General features: G+C 42.6%; 2 protein-coding genes across 2 annotated transcripts; one reads left to right on the top strand and one right to left on the bottom strand.

Annotated features, from left to right (window-relative positions):
* Positions 1 to 284: 284 nt before the first annotated feature.
* ube3a (ubiquitin protein ligase E3A) lies at positions 285 to 12067 on the top strand. The gene is made up of 11 exons (XM_063201512.1): positions 285 to 392; positions 1051 to 1092; positions 2591 to 2700; positions 3219 to 4468; positions 4654 to 4798; positions 5412 to 5617; positions 6750 to 6914; positions 7046 to 7201; positions 9202 to 9275; positions 9729 to 9872; positions 9953 to 12067. Exons 3-11 carry the CDS (start codon positions 2658 to 2660, stop codon positions 10071 to 10073), a joined length of 2304 nt encoding a protein of 767 aa, XP_063057582.1. The 5' UTR covers positions 285 to 392; positions 1051 to 1092; positions 2591 to 2657; the 3' UTR covers positions 10074 to 12067.
* Positions 12068 to 12544: 477 nt separating this feature from the next.
* cnga3a (cyclic nucleotide gated channel subunit alpha 3a) lies at positions 12545 to 19026 on the bottom strand. The gene is made up of 8 exons (XM_063202068.1): positions 18950 to 19026; positions 17704 to 17820; positions 16770 to 16937; positions 15812 to 15895; positions 15144 to 15341; positions 14880 to 14981; positions 14678 to 14784; positions 12545 to 14545 (listed from the first exon to the last, which is right to left on the bottom strand). Exons 1-8 carry the CDS (start codon positions 19024 to 19026, stop codon positions 13152 to 13154), a joined length of 2247 nt encoding a protein of 748 aa, XP_063058138.1. The 3' UTR covers positions 12545 to 13151.
* Between the last annotated feature and the right edge of the window lie 3178 nt (positions 19027 to 22204).

Genomic DNA, 22204 nt, shown 5'->3' with positions numbered 1-22204 from the left:
CTACTGTGTTATTAAATGATCTGCTACCTTTTTCATTTCTAATAGGCCTAGACAATAGCTCCTAGATTGAATTACGATAGTAAAAGTTGTTGTTAGGGTGATTTAATTGTGGGCAAAGTGCTCTCATTAACATCTTTCCCCATCACCGTGTTATACAAACAAAAAACAAAGTTTGTCCATTGCTCTGATGCCGCATGACATTTCAAAATAAGCTCTGACAGCGCTGCATCATGGGAAGTATCGCACTTGTTGACACTTGTTATTACGACTGGTTGCGACAGAAGTCAAGATGGCTGAGAAGAGTTTTGCCGAGTCAAGATATGACTGATCACTATTTTTCTCTGAAACAACTGTAAACGTGTAACCTGTTTCCTTGCGTCGCAATTTTGAGTGTAAGCAGTATTGAACTCGCCTGTGTGTGAAGTTGGTAGATTAAATTTCCAAGCAGCTAAAATGAATCTCACTTGGCTAATTCAGTTGACTCTAGAAAGGTTTTTTTTTTGAATGAGACTAACGATAACGTCTATCACAATACAGATATGTGTAGGCTAGTAATGGTTATCAAGCTTACGTTATTAGCCTACGACAGATAGTATGGGTAGGCTAACAGTGTAATAATCTCTGAACAAGTGCATTGATCTGTAATGTCTGAACAAGTGGCGAGGCAGTGGTCAGTCACTCCTTGTTTGTTTGCGTGTTTAACAGTTTTTAATAACGTGTCAGCTCATAATTACTTGTTGAAGTTATTGCGAAGGCTACTGAAATGCTGTCTATTCAAGCAATGGAATGAAATGTAACAAAGCTTTGAATCTAAAAATGGTTACAAAGTAACATGTTAGAACACGGTGCGGTCAACAGTGTAGCCTCACAAGTCACGTGACCAACAAATGTCAGATGCAGCCAATGGGAAACGTGATGAACTGGCCTTACTTAGCCCCCCTTTATATGTTTTTCTTCTTTTTTTGTTTTTAATCATGAGAGGGTTTAAATGTATATAAATGTCTAGTGCTATTTCTTTTTAAACCTCATACCTTAATTGTTTCATTTCAGTTTTGCCTGGAGAAAGTGAAATCGGCTAAGAATTAACATACCGTAAGTTTTAAATAGGCCTGTCTATGTCTGTTGTGTGGCACTGCATTTACTTACTAAAGCAAATGGTTATTTGGGTCATTTGAAAATATTGTTATTATTTCTTATTACCCAAAAGCATGCAGGCCTATTGCAAAATGATAGTTCGCATAACAACATTTCTATCACTATAATAATGCATTTAGATTTTGTTTAATTGCCTGTCGTATGTTGTAATGCCTGTTTTATAGCATTAAAGATGTTACAATGTGAAGGCATGCTATTTTGATGTTTGCAACATTCCGTCAGTAGCTAATAGAAGACTAATAGGCCTACTGCTTTATTGGTATGAAATGCATTTCTACCCGAAACGTCATGGTCAAAATAAAAAAATAATTCTGAGCATGAAATCCTGGTTGTAGCGGACTTCTCTTCTTTTTTATCTGGATACGTTTTGGTCCTGCTCCCAGGTCAAACGCCTGGACGTGCGAGCTTTTTACCTTCAACATGAAATGCATTCAAATAATCAATTGAAGCACACCTGCATTTGATTACAAATTGGGTGATACGAGAGCCTTTCATCATTCGCACGTCATAGGACATATTTATCTAAGTAATAGGGGTACTTTGGCATGATGAACTGATGCCCCCTGGCAACATTTTGAATTTTGGGTGTGTAGTAAGCATGTGGTATTAACCTTCTGACAGCCTGTTAGTAGTCAGGCGATAGGGGGGGTCATTTTAAGATTTGAAGTGCCATCGATGGAGTTACATTAAACCAAGATTAAAATCATTTTAAAAAGTGGAGATATCAAAGCCACCACAACCATTAAATAACTACCCCACCCCACCAAATCACACAATGGCCATCATCAACAGGTATGAGGATGCCTTTGCATGTCATTGATTCAATAACAACAGGTGGACAGCATTTAGCCTTGTCAACCAAACCCTTCATTCTACACTGCATTTAAGCATAGAACAAGTGAATCTGCCTTTACCACATCATTCACATCTTGTGGCACTTGCAATTAGCCTAGTTACAAATCTGCTGAGATATTACAATTCAAAGCACACAGTTAATGTCAGTAGTCACAAACACCCCCTCTGTTCAATGACTGGTTAGGTATGTTCCACCTGTGAATACCATGCTGAAAGATCTGAATTCAGACCCAATGTACAAAATGAAATTATACAATTACGTTTGAGGGGCTGGTTTTACTAGGCTATGGTACAGTGACTTCAGGAACAATAAACCACATACCTATTCTGGATATTTACAAACCTTGAATTACTCCTTCACAATGCTCCAGTAAGCCCAACTGAGAGCGAACAAGCAAAGTCATTTTCATTATGTGCACAGGTAGAATCAAAATGTAACAAGATTTTCACTTTATAACTCCACGTGGCTTTTCAACTCTACCAATAGCAATTAGTACTTTGTACGATACAGCATGCCCATGAGGTGAATTACTGACTTACAGCGATAAATTCCTTTGCCTATATGTCAATGTAAACCAAGACACCAAAAGAAAAGGACAGGAGAAGGCCATAGTGAATAAAGTACCCTCGTACAGCAGCCGTAGACGATGAACCACAGAGACTTTGGTCCGGAGGAGGATGACTTCAGTGGTAAGTGTTATACCAGCTTGCAAACGACAGCTCAGTAATTAAAGGAACAGACCAGCATTTTTGGAAATATCCTCATTTTACACTAGCCTGGTTCACACCAGACGGTGTGTGTGTAGCTGCGGCACCTTGTCGAGTGATATGACTTATCAGCATGTTTTGAACTGGATGCAGGATACCAGAACGGTACTAACTGGTCCCTATTAGGTGCAGTAGTACATGCTCAAAAGTCATATCACCTGAGCCAGAGAATGGCTGCAAGAACAGGAGAAGGGGACAGGGCTGGACTGGCCATCTGGCATAGCGTGAATTTCCCGGTGCGCCCCGCACCCTCGTGGGCCTCTATTTTCAGAAATGTAAAAAAGTCCAGCCCTGGAAGAGGAGGTGGGAAATGGTAGACTGTTCCTATAAAGGCATGCATAAATGCCTGTATGTTGTGAAAGAATGTAATGCAGCATTAATAGTTTGAATCATTTGTAAAGCCAATCATTTTTAGTCATTACATTGTTATTACTTAACAGATGTCAACTACCTTACTGAAGAGAAGGTGTGCGAGATCCTGGAAGTCTGTGAGGAGAAAAAAGATTACACTCCTTTGGTTCGGGCCGTGGGTAAAGTTTTTACTTATTCCGAGTGCCTGATGCGAAGCTTCCGCAAGGTCAAGTCAGAGGCCCCAAAGAAGGTAAAGTCAGAACAAACCACAAGAAAGAGTGAGAGCAATCAAGGAGCTTCATCCACTTCTACTGCTGCTTCCAAAACACCAGTTGGCAAAGAAGCAGAGAAGAAGGATGACAAAAGCAGTGACAACAAAAGTGAGGATGGTGATAGTGAGGACGACGATGATGAAGAGGTGACAGTTGATATTGACGGTGTAAGAAGAGTATATAACAAAATACTGACACATGAGCGAGTCGAGTCTGCCATTATCAACGCTCTGGTGTGCATGTTGCCAAATGTGGAGTGTGAGCTGACCTATCATGATGCATATTCATTTGACCACAACTACCTCAACATATTTGTGATACTCATGGAGAACACCAACCTTCACAGTCCAGAGTACCTCGAATCTGCACTACCTCTCATCTGCAAAGCCATGAGTAAACTCTCCCTCCCCGGACAAGCCCGGCTGGCCCGCTTGTGGTCCGGCTTTGGCACGGAGCACCTGATCCGAATACTCGAGACATTTCAACAGGTCATCACCTACACAGTCATCTGCAACGACTTTGACAATGACAACTTGGTCAACGACGACGACACAGTGGCCAGTGCTGCCAAGTGTCTAAAGATGGTCTACTTTGCTAATATTTTGGCTGGCGAGCTGGATATGCACCTGAACGAGGAAGAGGACGACCTGCTGATAGACACAAACGACCTGACGCTGCAAGAGTTGCTGGGTGACGAGGAACGAAGTCCCAGGGGCCCCAGGATAGACCCGCTGGAGATAGAGCTGGGTGTCCGGGTGTCTGACTGCCGGTGCCCCCTCATACCCTTTGAGGAGTTCATTAACGAGCCTGTGAACGAGGTGGTTGAAATGGACAAGGACTATGTGTTCTACAAGGTCAACACAGAGAGCAAGTTTGCCTTCATGACCTGTCCCTTCATCCTCAACGCTGTCACCAAGAGCCAGGGACTGTACTACGACAACAGGATTCGAATGTACAGTGAACGAAGACTGCAGGCACTCTACAATACAGTGGAGGGACAGCAAGTTAACCCTTACTTCAAACTGAAAGTTCGCAGAGACCATCTCATCGACGATGCCCTGATGAGGGTAAATGCTGATCTTGTTGATCTAAGTGTTGTTAACTCAAGCTCCATAGGATTTTATTTTTTCTGTCAATAACATACAACACACCTAACATACTAACTACCAATTACACGCCTTTCAAGATTAGAACAAGTGAATATACAGCACTTTCATGCTGGTATTTTTTAAACTGTTCAATTCCATTTCAGCTTGACATGATTGCTGAAGAGAACCCATCAGATCTGAAGAAACAGCTTTATGTGGAATTTGAAGGGGAGCAAGGACTGGATGAAGGAGGGGTGTCAAAAGAGTTTTTTCAGCTCGTTGTTGAGGAGATCTTCAACATAGATATTGGTAAGGTGTCTTGAAGTTCATCTACAGCCTCTATCAACTTTGTTGTTACCTACGCCAAGGAGGTTATGTTTTCGGTCGCGTTGGTTTGTCTGTCTGTTTGTTTGTTTGTCAACTTGGATGAAACTCTGTGGAGTTGTTGGGAATGGCCCAAGGAACAAGTGATTAAATTCTGGTGGTGATCCGAATCATGAACCAGAACCAGGACCTTTTTAAAGAGTCCTCACCATTGCTAGCCTAGGAATCTAGACGCCCCTTGTGACCGCAAATTGAATTGTGGGACAGGGCTCTCAACTCCACAAAAAGAAGGCATAAAGACTTCAAATGAAAATAGGGTGTAACATAGTCAAATGTTCTATCAAGCAACTTCCTTGGCGGAGGTCTGCACTCTCTGAGTGCATTTCTAGTTACCAATGGTAATAATGTCCAACTAGGTCTTAATCCGACTCTCTTTAATGAGGTCTAATGACCTTCAACAAATAGTGCATTGGATCGCATGTGCACCAAAAAGCTATGGATTTGAAAATAACTACAATAACAATACAATAATAATATTGTTTTTTTATGTCCTTGCTGGTGTGATGTTTACTGTTCACAACATTTTGCTCTTACACAGGCATGTTCACCTATGACGAGAGCACCAGGCTTTTTTGGTTTAACCCATCTTCACTAGAAAATGAGGGCCAATACACGCTGATAGGCATTGTCCTGGGGCTGGCCATATACAACAACTGCATCTTGGATGTCCACTTTCCCATGGTGGTCTACAGGAAACTGATGGGCAAGAAGGGGACCCTTCTGGACCTAGCTGACTCGCATCCGGTAAAGAAATGTGTAACTTTCTAATTTTTTTATCTAACTGATATTTAATATTATATATGTATTGCACTGGCACTATATACACTCACTGACCACTTTGTTAGTCACACCTGTCCACCTGCTCATTAACGCAAGTTTCTAATCAGCCAATCACATGGCGGCAACTCAACGCATTTAGGCATGTAGACATGGTCAGGACGATCAGTTGCAGTTCAAACCAAGCATCAGAATGAGGAACAAAGGCAGATGGGACTATTTCAGAAATGGAGATATTCAGGCACAGGCAGCCATCTCAAGGGTTTACAGAGAAGGGGATGAAAGAGAGAACATTTCCAGTGAGCGAAAATGCCTTGTGAAGGCCAGAGGTCAGGAAAACGGACAGGCTGGTTCGAGCTGATGGAAAAGCAATAGTAGCTCAAACTCATGAAACTCATTACAACCAAGGTATGCAGAAAACTTTTAATATACAGTGTGTGTGTGTGTGTGTGTGTGTGTGTGTGTGTATATATATAACGGCCAAAAAAAATAAATATATATATATATATATATGATTTTTTGGGCCGTTTTATTGCCTTTATTTGACAGGATAGTGAAGGTAGTGACAGGAAGTGAGTGGGCAGAGAGAGATGGGGAAGGGTCGGCAAAGGACCCGGGCCGGGAGTCGAACCCAGGTCGGCCGCATAGCAAATGAGTGGCCTACCATTTGCCCCAAGGAATGGCCGGTATGCAGAAGAACTAGTCTGAAAGGACAGCACATTGAAGCCTGTGGCAGATGGGCTACAACAGGTGAAGAACACAATGGTTGCCACTTCTGTCAGCTTAGAATAAGAAACTGAGTCTACAATTGGCACAGGCTCACCAAAAATTGAGAATGGAACATTGAAAAAACATTGCCTAGTTTGATGAGGCTCGATTTCTACAGCAATATTTGGATGGTGTAGGGGCAAAAGTTGGTGTCGATATCCGAGTATTATTGCCAGCATTTAAAGTAGCTCTGAAGGTAAAGAGTGTCCAATACGGTACTAGGAAGGTGTACCTACTAAAGTGACTGATGAGAGTACAGTGCCAGCAGGCATTGGTCTCACCAGCTAATAAACATTGTTTCTATGTTTGTGTTCTTGCGCCATCAACTCAGGCTCTACATCAAAGTCTGAAAAATATTCTGTGCCATGAAGGTGATGTGGAGAAAGACATGATGCTCACCTTCCAAATATCACAAACTGATCTATTTGGAAATCCTGTAACGCATGATTTGAAAGAGAAGGGAGATGAGATCCCGGTCACCAATGACAACAGAGGGGTAAGTAATATACAGACAACTGCATGTTGAATTACATCTTGATTAGGTGCATATTAAAATAAATCAGATGGATTTGTAAAGAATTCTCTGGCTCATTTTTTCTGCTTGTCATTGACCCATTTCCCATGTAGGAGTTTGTGTCTCTGTATGCCGATTACATACTGAATCAGAGTGTGGATGTGCAGTTCAAGGCTTTCAGACGCGGATTTCACATGGTGACAAACGAGTCTCCGCTGAAGTATCTGTTCCGGGCTGATGAGATCGAGCTACTCATCTGTGGAACTAGGGTATGTAACACCGTCCAAGGTTATTCTTCCTCACACACTGTTGTTCACACTGCTGTTAACCGCTTTGCACAGAGCCCATTTTATAACCGTACTGTCACCAAAATTATAATGGCTATGCCTTAATCTGTTACTTAAGGCTCTCGGTACTGTCATAGCAATGTTGTTCAAGTTCAAGTTCAAGTCAAGTTTATTGTCAATTTCTTTACATGCACTGGTCATACAAAGAATTTGAAATTGCGTTTCTTGCTCTCCCATGCAGACATAGACTAATCTAGGTAAGGACATAGACAGTATAGACATAGACAGTACTCATACATGGACATAGACAGTATGGACGTAGACATTGCTCATACAGACATTTAAAGTGCAAGACTGGACAACAGAAGACTTGTAGAGAACATACATTAAGAGGAGGTATTTTGTTGTGCTTTTCCTAAAAGTCCTTTATAGCGTTCTGACATAGTAATAGTAGCATTTGAAGAAATAAATAATTAAAAAAGGTTTTTATTAAATACACCAGCAGCAGTATGTGTGTGTGTGTGTGTTTGTATGTGTTTTGTGTGCGTGTGTGTGTGTGTGTGTGTGTGTGTGTGTGTGTGTGTGTGTGTGTGTGTGTGTGTGTGTGTGTGTGTTTAGTGCAGGTAGAAAGTGCGGTGTGCGTCTGTGTGTGTGTACCTGTGTATGTGTGTGTGTGTGCGTGTGTGTGTGTGTATGTGTGTGAGTATGAGTTGTGTGTCAGTGTGTGTATGTTTGGGTTTAGTGCAGAAAGTGCAGTGTGCTTGTGTGTGTGTGTGTGTGTGTGTGTGTGTGTGTGTGTGTGTGTGTGTGTGTGTGTGTGTGTGTGCATGTGTATGTTTTGAGTTAGTGCAGGTTGAAAGTTCAGTCACAGATGTAGTAGTGCAGGTGGAATGTTCAGTCGCAGATATGGTGGTGGGGATGAGGGGGGGGAGCGTTGTCAGTGGCCTGGCTGGCTAGAGGCTGACAGTGAAGGGAGAGTGGGTTGAGTGTTCAGTATCTTGATTGCTTGATGCATCGTGCTGCTTGCAAGCCTGGTGGTACGGGAACGGAGGCGCCTGTACCTCTTTCCAGAGGGCAGGAGGCTGAACAGTTTGTGTGCAGGGTGGCTTGTGTCTTTGATGATCATCAGTGCTTTTCGGGTGAGGCGTGCGGTGTAAATGTCCTGCAGGGAGGGGAGTGGTACTCCAATGATCTTCTTCGCTGTGTTCACAACACGCTGGAGTGTCTTCCTGTTTTTCTCCGTGCAGCTTCCTCCCCACACTGTGATGCAGCTGGACACGACGCTCTCTATGGTTCCTCTGTAGAATGTTGTCATGATGGAGGGTGTAGCACTTGCCTTCTTTAGTTTGCGCAAGAAGTAGAGACGCTGATGGGCCTTCTTCGCCAGTGATGTAGTGTTGGTGGTCCAAGAGAGGTCGTCGCTGATGTGCACTCCAAGGAACTTGGTGCTGCTCACTCTCTCCACAGCATCACCGTCGATGGTCAGTGGTGGCAGTTGTTTTTGGACCCTCTGAAAGTTGACAACAATCTCCTTGGTCTTGTTGACATTCAGCAGGGGGTTGTTGTCTTTGCACCATCTGGTCAGCAGGTCTACTTCTTCTCTGTAGTGGGTCTCATCGCCCTTAGTGATGAGGCCCACCAGTGTTGTATCATCCGCAAACTTCACTAGATGGTTAGTGCTGTGGGTCGTTGTGCAGTCATGTGTCAGCAGCGTGAACAGCAGGGGGCTGAGAACACAACCTTGCGGAGCCCCCGTGCTCAGGGTCAGGGTGCTTGAGGTGTTATTCCCTACCCGTACTGCTTGTGGTCTCTGCATCAGGAAGTCCAGCAGCCAGTTGCAGAGGGAGGTGCTGAAACCTAGTGTATTTCCTTGTTATGGTGTAGTTGAGTATTTCCAGCAAATAGTGAATAGGCCCGCCGGCAACCACATCTGCAGTAAGAGGCTACGCAATGCTTAATGGTTTTACGTCTTCAATTCCCAGAGCCTGGACTTCTATGCACTTGAACAAAACGCAGAGTATGATGGAGGATTCTCCAAAGAGACTCAAGTTGTTAAGTGAGTTTAGAAGCTTTGTTATATTTTAACGCAGTCTCACCCCAAGTAGTCAATTTCTGACTACCTTGACCAGACTGCAATTTTTGACGTCTTGGGTATTCCTTCCACGTCACATTTTGACTATGTGGCCTAACCCTAAACCTATTCCTAAACCTAACCTCAATGACGTTATGCTGCCACAAGGGGGCGCCTTTGAGGACATAGTCAAAATGTGACGTGGAAGGAATACCCAAGACGTCAAAAATTGCAGTCTGGTCAAAGGTACTCAGATATTGACTACTTGGGGTGAGACTGTGTAGTATATTTCATCTCTGGAATAGTTCAAAATAATCCCATTTGCATTACCAGAAAATAATATAACCCTTAATGTAGCATTGTATTAGTGACCCATATGTGTTTGATTGATTGAGTACACCATGATAATCATAGAGGAACATTTTTACATTTCTGTAGAGATTTCTGGGAGGTTTTGCACTCTTTCGGAGAAGACCAAAAGAAGCTTTTTCTCCAGTTCACCACTGGTACTAATCGAGCTCCTGTGGGCGGCCTTGGGAAACTGAAAATGATCATTGCAAAAAACGGCAGTGATTCAGAAAGGTACAGTAAGGAAAAATTAGTAATGATGAATATGGCAATTGTTATTAAGGTCTGTCTAATGTAAATCTTCTCTATACCAGGTTACCTACATCCCACACTTGCTTTAATGCCCTGTTGCTTCCAGAATATACTTCCAAAGACACGCTTCGAGAGAGACTCCTCAAAGCCATCACTTACGCCAAAGGTTTTGGCATGCTGTAACGCTTACCAATACGTGCTAAATTTCTATACTAACTGTGAACAAAAAATAAACATTTTAGCAAAGATATTGTTTTTTTTTAGAAGTTTAGAAGTGACATGATGCTTTGCCAGTCATATACAGTATTGCAGGGGTGTCAAACTCATTTCGGTTCAGGGGCCACATACAGTCATTATTGACAGGGAGGTCACACCTCCACAGCAACATCAGCTGATTTTAAAGCACGTCACTCATCAACATCACAGTGACCCTCTGATGAAGACGGAAGTAACACAGTTGAAACATGTCAGGTAAAAGATTAAAACTTTTACATGTCTTAAGGCAAAAGAAAATCTAAAGTGTTGACATACAGTCAGTTTGATCTCAAATGGGCCGGACTAATAACATAATTGCAAAATATCACAAATTTCTGTTTCATATCATCATTGCATTGCTAGTCAATCATCTCGACGTGGATGTCAGCGGGTTTATCAGGACCATTGACTGTAAATGCCAAGCCAAAAAACGCAAATTTGTTCTCAAGTATTGAAAATCTGAAATCTCAGAACTTTTGTAATGGGCTATAGATATACTTCTTTTTTGATATTCTTCCTCTTATTTTGTAATCTCTACATGTCTGGGGTCATACTAAACCATCTGGCCAGCCTAATGTGTTGACATCCCTGGTATATTGCCTTCCTCTTTTCAAGGCTCATTCAGGAATGATTGCGCTATTATAGTATATGTGATGCATTTCTTATCATGTTGTTACCTATTTGTAATATTGCTTTGAATTTTATTGTGCTTTTCTTGAAATACGTTATATGCATTGCATTGATGACAAATGAATGTGAAATAATGCCTTACTTTAAAAATGTGATAGAATGAAATCAATGCAGGCATGAAGTGAATGCTCTCCTTTAGGGGTTATGTCAAATGCTGCTGGCTTAATGACATAATGTACTGTATCTTTTAGGAAAAGTTGTGTTTGGTTCACTGTGTAGCAGTATAGAGAAACAGTTTTATTACTTTTTTTTAGTAAAGTTGGTTACATTTGGTTTAAAAATTGAACTGTGCTTTTATCACAGTTTTGAGAAGTGTTTTTGTAAGTTTACTCAGGATATCTCCAAATGCCATTTTCTAGATTCTTCTATATTTTGCTGCTTTGGGCTTAAAGGTAATGTTTTTAGTAGTTTACTTGAAGAATTCATGCTGCCCATTCACAAACGTTATCTTTTTCACGAGTATTTTCCACCACCATCAATTTCGAAGTATTCATTTTGACTTGAAAAATGTATTTTTTCATACATAAAATCGATCTTCTACGTGTAATAGACATCTTTAGCTGCAAAACTAGCTGTACTTTGGTCAGACCAGTAAATATGAATGTATCACTTAGTAAATATTCATGAAAAGATCACATTTGGAATAGGCAGCACAGTTGCAATGAGCAGCACAGTTGCAATACCTACTCTGTCCATAATCCTACATACTGTACCTTAACACAACAAAACAGTTAGACTGTTGGCTTCTGTTGTTTTTTTTGTTTCCCTTCCTGGTCCTGCATACTCTATGTTTAAAGTATTTACTGCGTACTTACTAAATCCCCTTCCTGTTCAGACGGTCCATGTTAAACACAATGCACTTGAGGCGCGAAGAAGAGTTGAGTGTTAGTCATAAACTGGTTGTGATGCATGTAATTACACATTTCAGCAGCTATGAGTTTAAATGTCATTGTCAATTATTACGTGTAATGATGAACACACATGAACCTACGGGCCATTATACTTTCAAACCAACACAAGTACAAGTCCAGTGGCGGACATAGGGATTTTTGTTCATTGTTACATTAAAATGCCAATGCTTGTTTTGGTGCTGAAATGGCATGTGAAATATATGGTGCAGTTATTACAAATCATTAGTGGAGGGCTGATGTTCAAGATGTTGATTTGTGGTTGAGCATCTTTGAAATACAAGTGACCTAAACAAATCCTGAGTCTTGATTGTTTTTTGTTTCTTTCTGTAAAACTAACTAATTATTTCAGTCATGGGTGAGCAGTCATGGGTAGGCATTTGAGGGTGTCAGGTTTGTAGCCTAAGGGTTGCCAGTCCGATTCCCGGCCCACCAGGTTGGTGGTGGTGAGTAACTAACCAGTTCTCTCTCGCTCATCCTTCTCCATGACTGAGGTACCCTGAGGATGATAGTGTCCCGCTGCACTGCTCCCGTGGGGCACCATTCAGGGCTAGTCCAAACCCTTGCATGGGTGAGGCACAAATGTAATTTTGCTGTGTGCAGTGTGCTGTGAAGTGCCGTGTCACAATGACAATGGGAGTTTCTCAGGTGGGCTTTCAATAATACAGTTGATACTTAAATGTAGGCATTATCAGTGACCAGTCTCATTGGTTGGGGATTATGTAGTGTAGGCCTAATGAGTTGGGCATTATGGATGTTAGATAAAGTACAGTGTGCAAAGAAATGACACTTAAAATCATTTATTCAATTCGGTTCAATTCAGTTTATGCAGATAGGCAAGCTTAAGCTCTAAAAAACACTTTATATCTATTCGGGACAGACAAAAAATGAATGTGCAGAAGCACCTTTTCCATAGTACCAACTATGTCAAACACTTTGGTGATTGTGTGGTAACCGTATTAAAATATTCTGATGTAGTCATTAGCTACTAATTTCAACACATGGTATCACATTTAAATGTCGTCAAGAGGCATGCTGTCCTGCTCCACTCTTCACACAAATGTACAAATACTGCCACAACATCAAAGTTGATGTTCCCCAAACTGTGCAACATTTTCATTCCTCCTGATCCATATTATCATGTGTACAGAATGACACGGCAAAAAGGGTAATAGTATGTAGACAAAACTCGAGCACAGTCTTCTTTACGCCAATGTCATAATTAAGAAATATACATGATGCAAAAAACAGACTGATATTCAACAAAACTATAAATGTAATTCTTACAAATGCAAAACAAAATGTCTCGGTTGCGGAGGTTTTGTGGTACAATGCGTTATATATTTTTTTCCAGTCTTTGATCCCCTCCTTATTTTTCTTGCTTTCTCTTTCGTTTAGCAATTAAAAGTTATTTTTTCTCGCCTTTCTCATCAACCACCTCCTCTTTTTCATCCTTGCTCAGAGACTTCACTTTGGCTTCCATGGCTTTGACCCGTTCCCGAATCTTGTTTTGGGTAGATACTTGCTCAGCCATAAGCCTGGCGAACTTGGTGGTGGTTTCGTCGACGCTGCCCTGCAAGGCTAAGATCCTGTTGTACATCACGATCGGGTCTGCTCCCGCATTGGCGATGGCCTCATCGATCAGGTTGTCCTTCATCAAGATGGCTTTACCCTTCTCCTCCAAGGCCTTCTTGGCGTCGGGGTACTCGGTCAGCGACTCCATGAGGTCGTCCTTGGACAGCGCAAAGAGGTCGGAGTAGCCCACGCTGCGGATGTTGGCCGTCCTGCGGTTGCCCGCCTTGCTGCCCTTGATGCCCAGGATACTGATCTCCCCAAAGTACGCCCCCTCGCCCAGCACAACGAACTGAGTGATGCCGTCGTCGGCCACCACGGCCAGCTTGCCGTCCTGGATGATGTACATCTCCCGGCCGATGTCGCCCTTCTTGCAGATGTAGTCGCCGGGGCTGAACACCTGCGGCTGCAGCTTCAGTACCAGCTCGATGAGCAGCGCGGCCTCGCAGCCCTGGAAGATGCGCACCTTCTTCAGCGTGTCCAAGTGCACGTTGATGGCGATCTCGGCTACCAGCTTGTCCGGGAGGGTCTTGAGCACGGCCTTCTCGTCGCAGGTCTTGTTCTCCGTCCAGAGGTAGTCGAACCACTTGATGACGCGGGCTTCCAGCTCCTTGCTGACCTGACGCGATGACATGTACTGCTTGATGGAATCCACCTTGCCCTGGAAGTCCGTGCGGGAGGCGTTCATGTTCAACACCATGGAGCCCACGTTACCCACGATGGAGGCGAAAATTAGCACGCCCACCAGGAAGTCGCTCACCACAAACAGGTACTCCAAGTCCGAGACGGGCGGCGGCACTTCTCCGATACAGGTGAGGGTGAGCGTGGACCAGTACAGGCAGTAGATGTACTTCCTGGCCAGGCGTTCGAACCCGGGGCGGCTGGCGTTGGGGTACACCCAGGAGTCCGAGCCGAAGCCGAGGGTTTTCGAGATGGCGTAGAACAGGCAGCCGTTCCAGTGGATGATGATCAGGATGTAGAGGACGAGGTTGCTGATGCGGAACATATTGGGGTAGCTCGTTCTGGTCTCGGTGCGTTCAAAGAACTCGAATAAACGAGACATTTTGAACAGGCGGTTGAATCTCAGCTCGGGGCAGTTGTATCCGTAGTAGTAAAACAAAAAGTCAGTGGGACACATTGCCAGCATGTCATACTTGAAGATGGATTTGGCAATGTAGTTGTCCCGCAGCTTCTTTTTATCTCTGACTATTAATCCTTGCTCGAGAAACGCTGTGGGGGAAAAAAATGGTAGTGGTTACAACCCACTCTCAATTAAACACACAATGCTGGCTGACAAAGCTTTTGATGAGTGAAATTTGTGGTAGGTCTACACAGTGTATGGCTGATAAAATGACTTCTGACCTGTTCGTGATTTGACCCATGTATCTGTGAGATAGATTAAGTCTGACGTGTAATCCAAAAAAATCCACAAATAAGTATAATTCTCCTGAAGTTCATTAAAACAGGACCTGGAAGACAAATAGCATGTCAATTAGTCAAAGACATTGCCAGATGGGATAACTTCACTGTGTCTCTGGAAGTCAGTTAGCCGGAGACAGCTTACCTCGTTACAATCATAACAAGATTGTAAAACACAGGCAAAGCAATGACTCCAAGCCAGTGGTAGTATTGGTCTTGTGAGGGGTCCATGACCCAGAGCTCTTTCCTGCAAAAAAGCAGAAATAGTCTGTTATACAGCAGTCTTGTGTACACAAGCGTACACAGTTTACGCATGTCAATGCTTACTTACTACTCCTGGTGTGACACTTCTCTACTCTCTAATCTACGTTGTCCACAGCAGGTAAGCACTGTTTCATTTCTCACTTACTTTGGCTCCTCTTCCTTTTTCTTGTCATCTTTCTTGTCATCCTTCTTGTCATCCTTTTTTTCATCCTTCTTGTCGTCTTTTTTCTCCTCCTCCTTCTTGTCACCGTCTTTTTTCTCCTCCTCCTTCTTGTCCCCGTCTTTTTTCTCCTCCTGTTTTTTCTCATCTTTCTTTATCTCATCTTTCTTGTCCTCTTTTTTGCTAAAGATGACAAGTTTTCAAAATGGCTGACTTCAGCATTAATGTTTCATTTCCCAGGAGAGCTACTTGGGAGCTACTCTACACCACACAGAGACGTCTACTGTTGATTCTACTTCTGCATCTGCCCAGTAGAGGGTGCAGTGGCTGCAAAGTCTACATGCCAAAAAGGGGTTTACTTTTTCTCATTGCATTTAAGACAACAGGTGTAATACAGGGTAAAACTAGAAGGCAAAACATCTACACTCACTACTAGAATCACACTATCAGTAGTGTGCATTGTATTGTATTAATTTAATCTGCCTGTTGCCTCATTCATTAATGAAGAAAGAGCATATCCACACTCATAACCTCGTCTAGGCACTCAGGTCACTACTAAACTCTACAGAGGGAACAACACATCTATTGCAAAAAGCTGGAGCTATGGAAAAAGCTGGTGCTACGTTGCAATCACGACATATAAACGCACTTACTCATCTGTGTTGTTGCAGTTGTTCATGTTGTAAGCGGCCAGGGGCCAATGATTGGTTTTACTTTGGGGAAACACATTTTCATTTTGTTAATGCCTCCTACATTACTGCACTGACTACCCTGTCATATTCAACAACCAACACTATCAATAAAACACAAATATTTACATTTGAACGTTATAACATCTCATATCATTCACATTTTCTAAATAGCAGCAGTGAAGCTGGAGCTTTGTATTCTTTTGTAAACATCAGGGACTGCTGTTTGATAAATGAGGTAGAGTAGATAAATACGTTTACCATGTAGGTTTTACTCTGTCCACTGCAAATCCTTAAAACATATTTTGTAATGTGATACGTAAATAAAAAGGAACAAGACTAAACCCAAGGCTACACAGTATTTTTTGAGCATTAATATAAAGTGTTCAAGAGTTGTGAAAAGCGTATTGTGTTTAGGATCATTCCACAAACCTGTATATTCACATTTATTGTATAGATAATCTCCCAGATAGAGAATTCTACTTATCTTCACACATTTATCCCAGCAAAGTATTTCAACACTTGACTGATAGAAAACAGTCATACTAAAAAAAAAAATTAACCCCTTTTAGTCAAAGCCCTTTTTGGGAAAGGGTGCCCTCTGCCTATTAAAACCTAAATATCTCAGCCTCCGAAGCACATAAAAAACATGCACTAAGTTGCATTTAAAAGCTAGAACCCTCATTTTCCATTAGAATGTGTTAATTCAGCTCTAACATACCCACATTTTAAATGGACCCCCCCCCCAAATCTGAAAAGCTTGCATCCAGCGAATATCGCTCCAGGCTAAAATGGGTTAAAAAGAAACTATGGAAATTTCTAGGAAAAAAACGACCACTAACGGGAGTTTTCTACTATGACAGCTCAATTGCACGGTTTACGCCACAGACCACCGCCGGCTCTCTCTCAGCCACAGACTCACTTCCTTTTGTCAGGTCCGTCTGGCTGCAGGTCAGGTAGCCGAGGGCCTCGGAAGTGCTCCAGGAGGGAGTCTGGCCTCTCCCTCTCCCTCTCCCTCTCCCTTTTGTCTGGACCATGAGGCCTTCTGCCCACTTCCAGACCCCGCAGAGTGGACAGGATGTGAGAGAGCCTGCTAGGCCAGAGGTCAAATACACACACACACTAACACTAACATCTCACTCTCACACACACCTGCAGTATCATATCTATGAGCTGTCCTCATGTTTAACATTATTGCATGGCTTTGTTATAGGACCACTCCTTATTCACAGTTCACATGCTTACTGTAATAGTCCAACATCTGTCTCATTTCTCAATAGGGATCACAGTTTACCAATTCCATGGTAAATGACTACTAGTCTCATATTGTCTCCAATGGTTGCGTGGTTCCATTGATGAACAGCCATGCAATAATGACTGTAACGCACAGACAGCTAGTCATAATGGCAAAAATAACCAACTGCCAAGCAGCACAGGTTTGGTTTGCAGTGATGACTGGCCTACTGCACATACAGTACACACAGTAACATGCTTCTGTACTAGTGGGGTGCTAGGAGAGTCGTATATAGTAGAAGTAGGCTTACAGATGTAAGTACAACACTAGTGATAAGACGTTACAAAGTTGAAAGGCTGTAATATCATATCACGAGTGTTGTAATTACACAAGGCCGCTGACAGCTTTGGCTGGGCCCGGGACAAACTCATCTGAAAGGGCCCTCTCACCCAATACATGCAATGTAATGAGGATCCAATTCTAGGGCCCAGGACAGTTGACCCCTTTGTCCCCCCTTATCGGCTTCCCTGTAATTACATCTATAAGAGAGTACTTCTACTGCTACATCATACAACTCTGGGTGCTAGTCTCATATGAAGTAATATTCTACGTATAGGCCTACCTGCTCATGGCTCCGGGGGATGTGCTGGTCCTCTGGCCTGATTGAGGGAGTCTGTTAGTGGCCGTGGAGGCTGCCCCTGGCACCCGGGAGGGTGTGTCCTCACCAGCGGAGTGTATTCTGTGAGAGAGAGAATATCAATGCTCCTGAGATTCATATTTGTCTTTCACAACTCTGTAACACACAATATTGTGTTCAGTTTACATTCAGTGTGTTAAATTCATGAAGACAACGTGCTGTAGAAGTTAGAGCAAGGCACTTATCCATAGTATATCCACTATCCAAGTCAAGTCAAGTCAAGTCAAGTCAGCTTTTACTGTCACTTTCTTCATATGCACAGACATAAAAGGAAAAATGAAATTACGTTTTTTCTCTATACCATGCCAGGACATAGACATATACAAGACTGACATTTTACAGACTGACATAACATGCAAGACAGGACAGGTAACAGTGATGGACTGGTAACAATAAGTAGTCAATAATAAACATTTAACATTTAACATTGAAAATGTAGACAGAAGATAAGATAAATATATAATATAGATATTACAAAAATAGAAATGATACAGAACAGTAGCAATTAGTAACAGTATAACAGGGCAGTCATGGGTGAGCGGTTAGGGCGTCAGACTTGCATCCCAGAGGTTGCCGGTTCGACTCCCGACCCGCCAGGTTGGTGGGGGGAGTAATCAACCAGTGCTCTCCCCCATCCTCCTCCATGACTGAGGTACCCTGAGCATGGTACCGTCCCACCGCACTGCTCCCCATGGGGCGCCACTGAGGGCTGCCACCTTGCACGGGTGAGGCATGAATGCAATTTCGTTGTGTGCAGTGTGCAGTGTTCACTTGTGTGCTGTGGAGTGCTGTGTCACAATGACAATGGGAGTTGGAGTTTCCCAATGGGCTTTCATAATTTGCAATAGTAACAGTATAATAACAACAGTTATATATGTAGTAGATGAGGTAGCATCATTGTACGCAGCATGTTATATTGTCTTATGTTCCAGGACTGAGGTAGTGCAGGTAAGGTGCAGTCCTTGGTGCAGTGTGTGTGTGTGTGTGTGTGTGTGTGTGTGTGTGTGTGTGTGTGTGTGTGTGTGTGTTCTTGTGGGGTAGTGCAGGTCCAGTCCAATAGTGGAATACAAAAAGACCATGTTGAGGTATTTGGAGACAGTTTATCCATAACAGAAAGCTGAATGCAACTTTTGTTATGTCCGCAGATGAGAGTTGTCTGAAAAAGTCTGACCTGTCCGAGTTGTCATCAGAGTCGCGTAATGAACTCCCATTGGTTGGGTAGGACTTTTTAGTGCAGATCTTCGCCATCTTCACCAATTGCACTGTCCCACACAATCACATGTGGCCATTCATGAAATGCTGGAGGAAAACACATAGAGTGCTGCGTTAGGAAGGTGATGTGGTGTACTAGAGGCACTGATACACCTATAGGCCACCATGTATAGATAGTAGCCCAAAGGCACCATGCAGGTTCAAGTACAGCCTAGGTCATATCCTTGCCCTACTGCACTCAGTCTCTCTTCCCAGTACTCTTCTATCCTGCTCTTCACTTTCCTTCCACAAGAAAAGGGAAACAAGCCCAATATATATAAAAACAGATGGTACATTAGCCAGTGGGTCACTATGAAGAAGTATCAAGTCGATAAACAAAGACACTGAGAGCACATGGGAAACTTTATCAAAGAACACTTTACCAAAAACTACATGAACATTCCAAATTACAAAACGCCTATGTGACAAAAACTACATGAACATTCAACAGTATAAAGTTCCTATGCACATCCAGTTTCCAGGTGCAGAAATGCACTCACTAGTAATCCAGAAAATAGGAGATGAATCACTGCAGACTAGTGGACTTAGATTTGCTGTTAGTTTGTTGTTGTTTTGTTATTTCAGTAAACAGCATTGCATTTCGCTTGTCCAGGTTCACTTTGAACATGTCGCATGAACATATTAGTCAACTTGTGAGAAGGAGGCCTGAGAGGAATACTGTCCTTTAATCATCCACTGTTGCCAGTGTCACCCACACTGCATGCTTTGTCACATTTGAAGCTGCAACAGGTTAACTTTAGTTGACCCCTTCAAAGGCAGCCATACAGGGAAACTATTTAGATTGTGATTGTTCATATGACTATACTTTTTATATGGATACATTTGCAAAATGCAACTTCCTCAAACAAAGACTGTGCATTCAGTTCAAACATCACTTCTTAGAATACACCTTGTTGATGACTGAGCTCCAAACAGGATCAATGGTACAGCCTGTCTGCATAGGGCATTCTGACAGAGGCCATCATAGACAGCTAGTGAATCAATGACACTATTTTTCATGGTGATCTGTTGCAGGAATCTCCTGTTGCTCACAGGAAAATCGAAACATAGTACTGTTTTGGTTCCTGCATACATTTCTGGTTTCCAACATTTCGCAACAGAAAGATTGCTGTTGCCAGACAACATGTCCTAGATGAAGTAACATCAAGTACAGTAAGACATTTTTAAGATTACCTTGGCATTCTTGTTACATATTTGTGACAATTGTGGTTTGTATCAATCTAATGTTTCCAAACACTACTGCGTGGCCTATTTTGCCGAGTGATTTCTTGATAAGCTACCCCCTCTTGAGCATCTCTACACGTGCAGTTGTACAAAGTCAATCTGTCGGACTAACCCTCTCAGAGCAGTGCGTTAAATCTCGTTAGCAATTTGCATATCTCACGTGTCACTTCTACTCAAGGCTTTGGTCAAATATGGTAATGGTAAAGCTTACGCAGGGATACAAGAATAAAGAAAATAAATGTTCTCTCATTCCGCATTCTATTCTTGAGCTGTAAATTGAGCAACAAGTGCTCTGTAGTCACCACAAACTCATGAAGACTTACCTGTGCTCTGTTCGGGTCACAAAACACGATTCTCATGTTTTCCTGACAATGAGTAGATCCGCACTTGTGAGACAAGCAAAGCCTCTGTGTCTCTAAAACACGTTGTATGTGTGCATGATAGTCCACCTTTATATTCCTTGAAATGTATGCTCCATACAGTTCTCTTTTCCAAACAATCGTCTATACCTGGTACATTGGACAGCTCCACGCGAGCACAGTGAAAGTAGGCGGAGCCTCTGACCAGTTTTGTTCCAAATGCCCTGTAGTCACTGATGTATATTCATGAACAGTTGTGGGCACCCACTGGGTTTGCCCACATTACCCCAATCAGTGGCGGAACAATTACACACAGGGCCCCAGGGCAAAACACTGATGGGGCCCCTCAAACGGCTTGCCATGGTCACAATAGGGCCCTAACCACAATACAAGAGGGCCCTGGGCCCAGGGGCAAATGCCCTGCTTGCCCCCCCTATAGCTCCGCCACAGACCCCAATGTCCAGAATTTGTTGTTTTGCTTTATTTTTTAGGGTCAATGCATGGTGTTGTTGGATGATTGGGTTATATGATTTTGGAAATAATTGGGAGAATGCTAATGTTGAGTGGATAATAATGCATGTGATGCCTTCACCTGAGTGACTAGTTTGGTGCCAACTGCCAAGCAAATGAGTGGACCACTCATATATTGTCTTAAGTGCCAAAATTAGACCCACTACAGTAATAAAGCCTCTATGTATGAAAACATTTAAAAACTTTACTTAAACAAAATCTAACTTTGCGACTGGAACCAATCCTTCATTGTCATTTTTTCATTTAATTATATGCAGATTGCCTGCACTGAGGTAAAGCCAACCAATGACATACACAGGCAGCTCCGTAAAGAAATCACCTGCCTAACATCAACACAGCACAGCTCTGGCAACCTTTCAAGATCCCAGGGCCTCTTAAGGCAATCTGTAAGGCTGTCCCAGCTAATCCCGGATTACAGAGAGGGCCTATTTGATCTGCCCCGTGATTCTTTTTAGACCACGTCCCTGTAAATATGAGGACCTACAACAATCCCTTTACTAGATGTCTGCATGCAAATCCTCCCAGCAGACTCTCAACCTGAAGCCCAAGCAGTCGCACATCTTAAATGGTGTATCTCATCAAGCAAAATGGCCTCATTCATTGTAAGACGCGTGTTTGTAATAGGCCTATATGTGTGACCACGTTCCTGACACAGTATGTAATTATTCATCACATAATAAATATCAGTAGTATAACATTAATTCCATTTGGTGAACCTCAAAGAAACTTTAATTAGGACATTTGTTATGTACATTTCTCCTTTAAGGCAATTAATCCAGTTAATTTATTCCATCTGTTACAATGACACAACTGTTCTGTCAACAATCTCATTTCAAGCACTGCAGAAAAACAAATTGGATAGCTGCTGAGTTATTGAGGTATAAAGGTTTGTGTCTGGTCATTGAATATAAATGACGACGACTGTTTAATTGGCCGCGTAGCATTTGTCATCCCTGCATGTTGGTGTAATACACACCAAATGTTCCCTGCATGTTGGTGTAATGCACATTGACTCTGAAGACCACATCAACCAATCTCCT

The sequence above is a fragment of the Engraulis encrasicolus genome, chromosome 6, assembly GCF_034702125.1.
Source record: "Engraulis encrasicolus isolate BLACKSEA-1 chromosome 6, IST_EnEncr_1.0, whole genome shotgun sequence".
In the NCBI taxonomy this organism is placed as follows: Eukaryota; Metazoa; Chordata; class Actinopteri; order Clupeiformes; family Engraulidae; genus Engraulis; species Engraulis encrasicolus.
This window is presented reverse-complemented; position numbering and strand designations above follow the sequence as displayed.

Excerpts from the sequence above, each read along its gene's own strand:
- cnga3a (XM_063202068.1), bottom strand. The coding sequence starts at position 19,026 with ATGGCGAAGATCTGCACTAAAAAGTCCTACCCAACCAATGGGAGTTCA. Across the intron at positions 17,821-18,949 it reads TCTGATGACAACTCGGACAG|AATACACTCCGCTGGTGAGG; the intron begins GTCAGACTTTTT and ends TCTCTCTCACAG. Across the intron at positions 15,342-15,811 it reads AACTGCAACAACACAGATGA|CAAAAAAGAGGACAAGAAAG; the intron begins GTAAGTGCGTTT and ends TGTCATCTTTAG.
- ube3a (XM_063201512.1), top strand. The coding sequence starts at position 2,658 with ATGAACCACAGAGACTTTGGTCCGGAGGAGGATGACTTCAGTG. Across the intron at positions 2,701-3,218 it reads GGAGGAGGATGACTTCAGTG|ATGTCAACTACCTTACTGAA; the intron begins GTAAGTGTTATA and ends ATTACTTAACAG. Across the intron at positions 4,799-5,411 it reads GATCTTCAACATAGATATTG|GCATGTTCACCTATGACGAG; the intron begins GTAAGGTGTCTT and ends GCTCTTACACAG.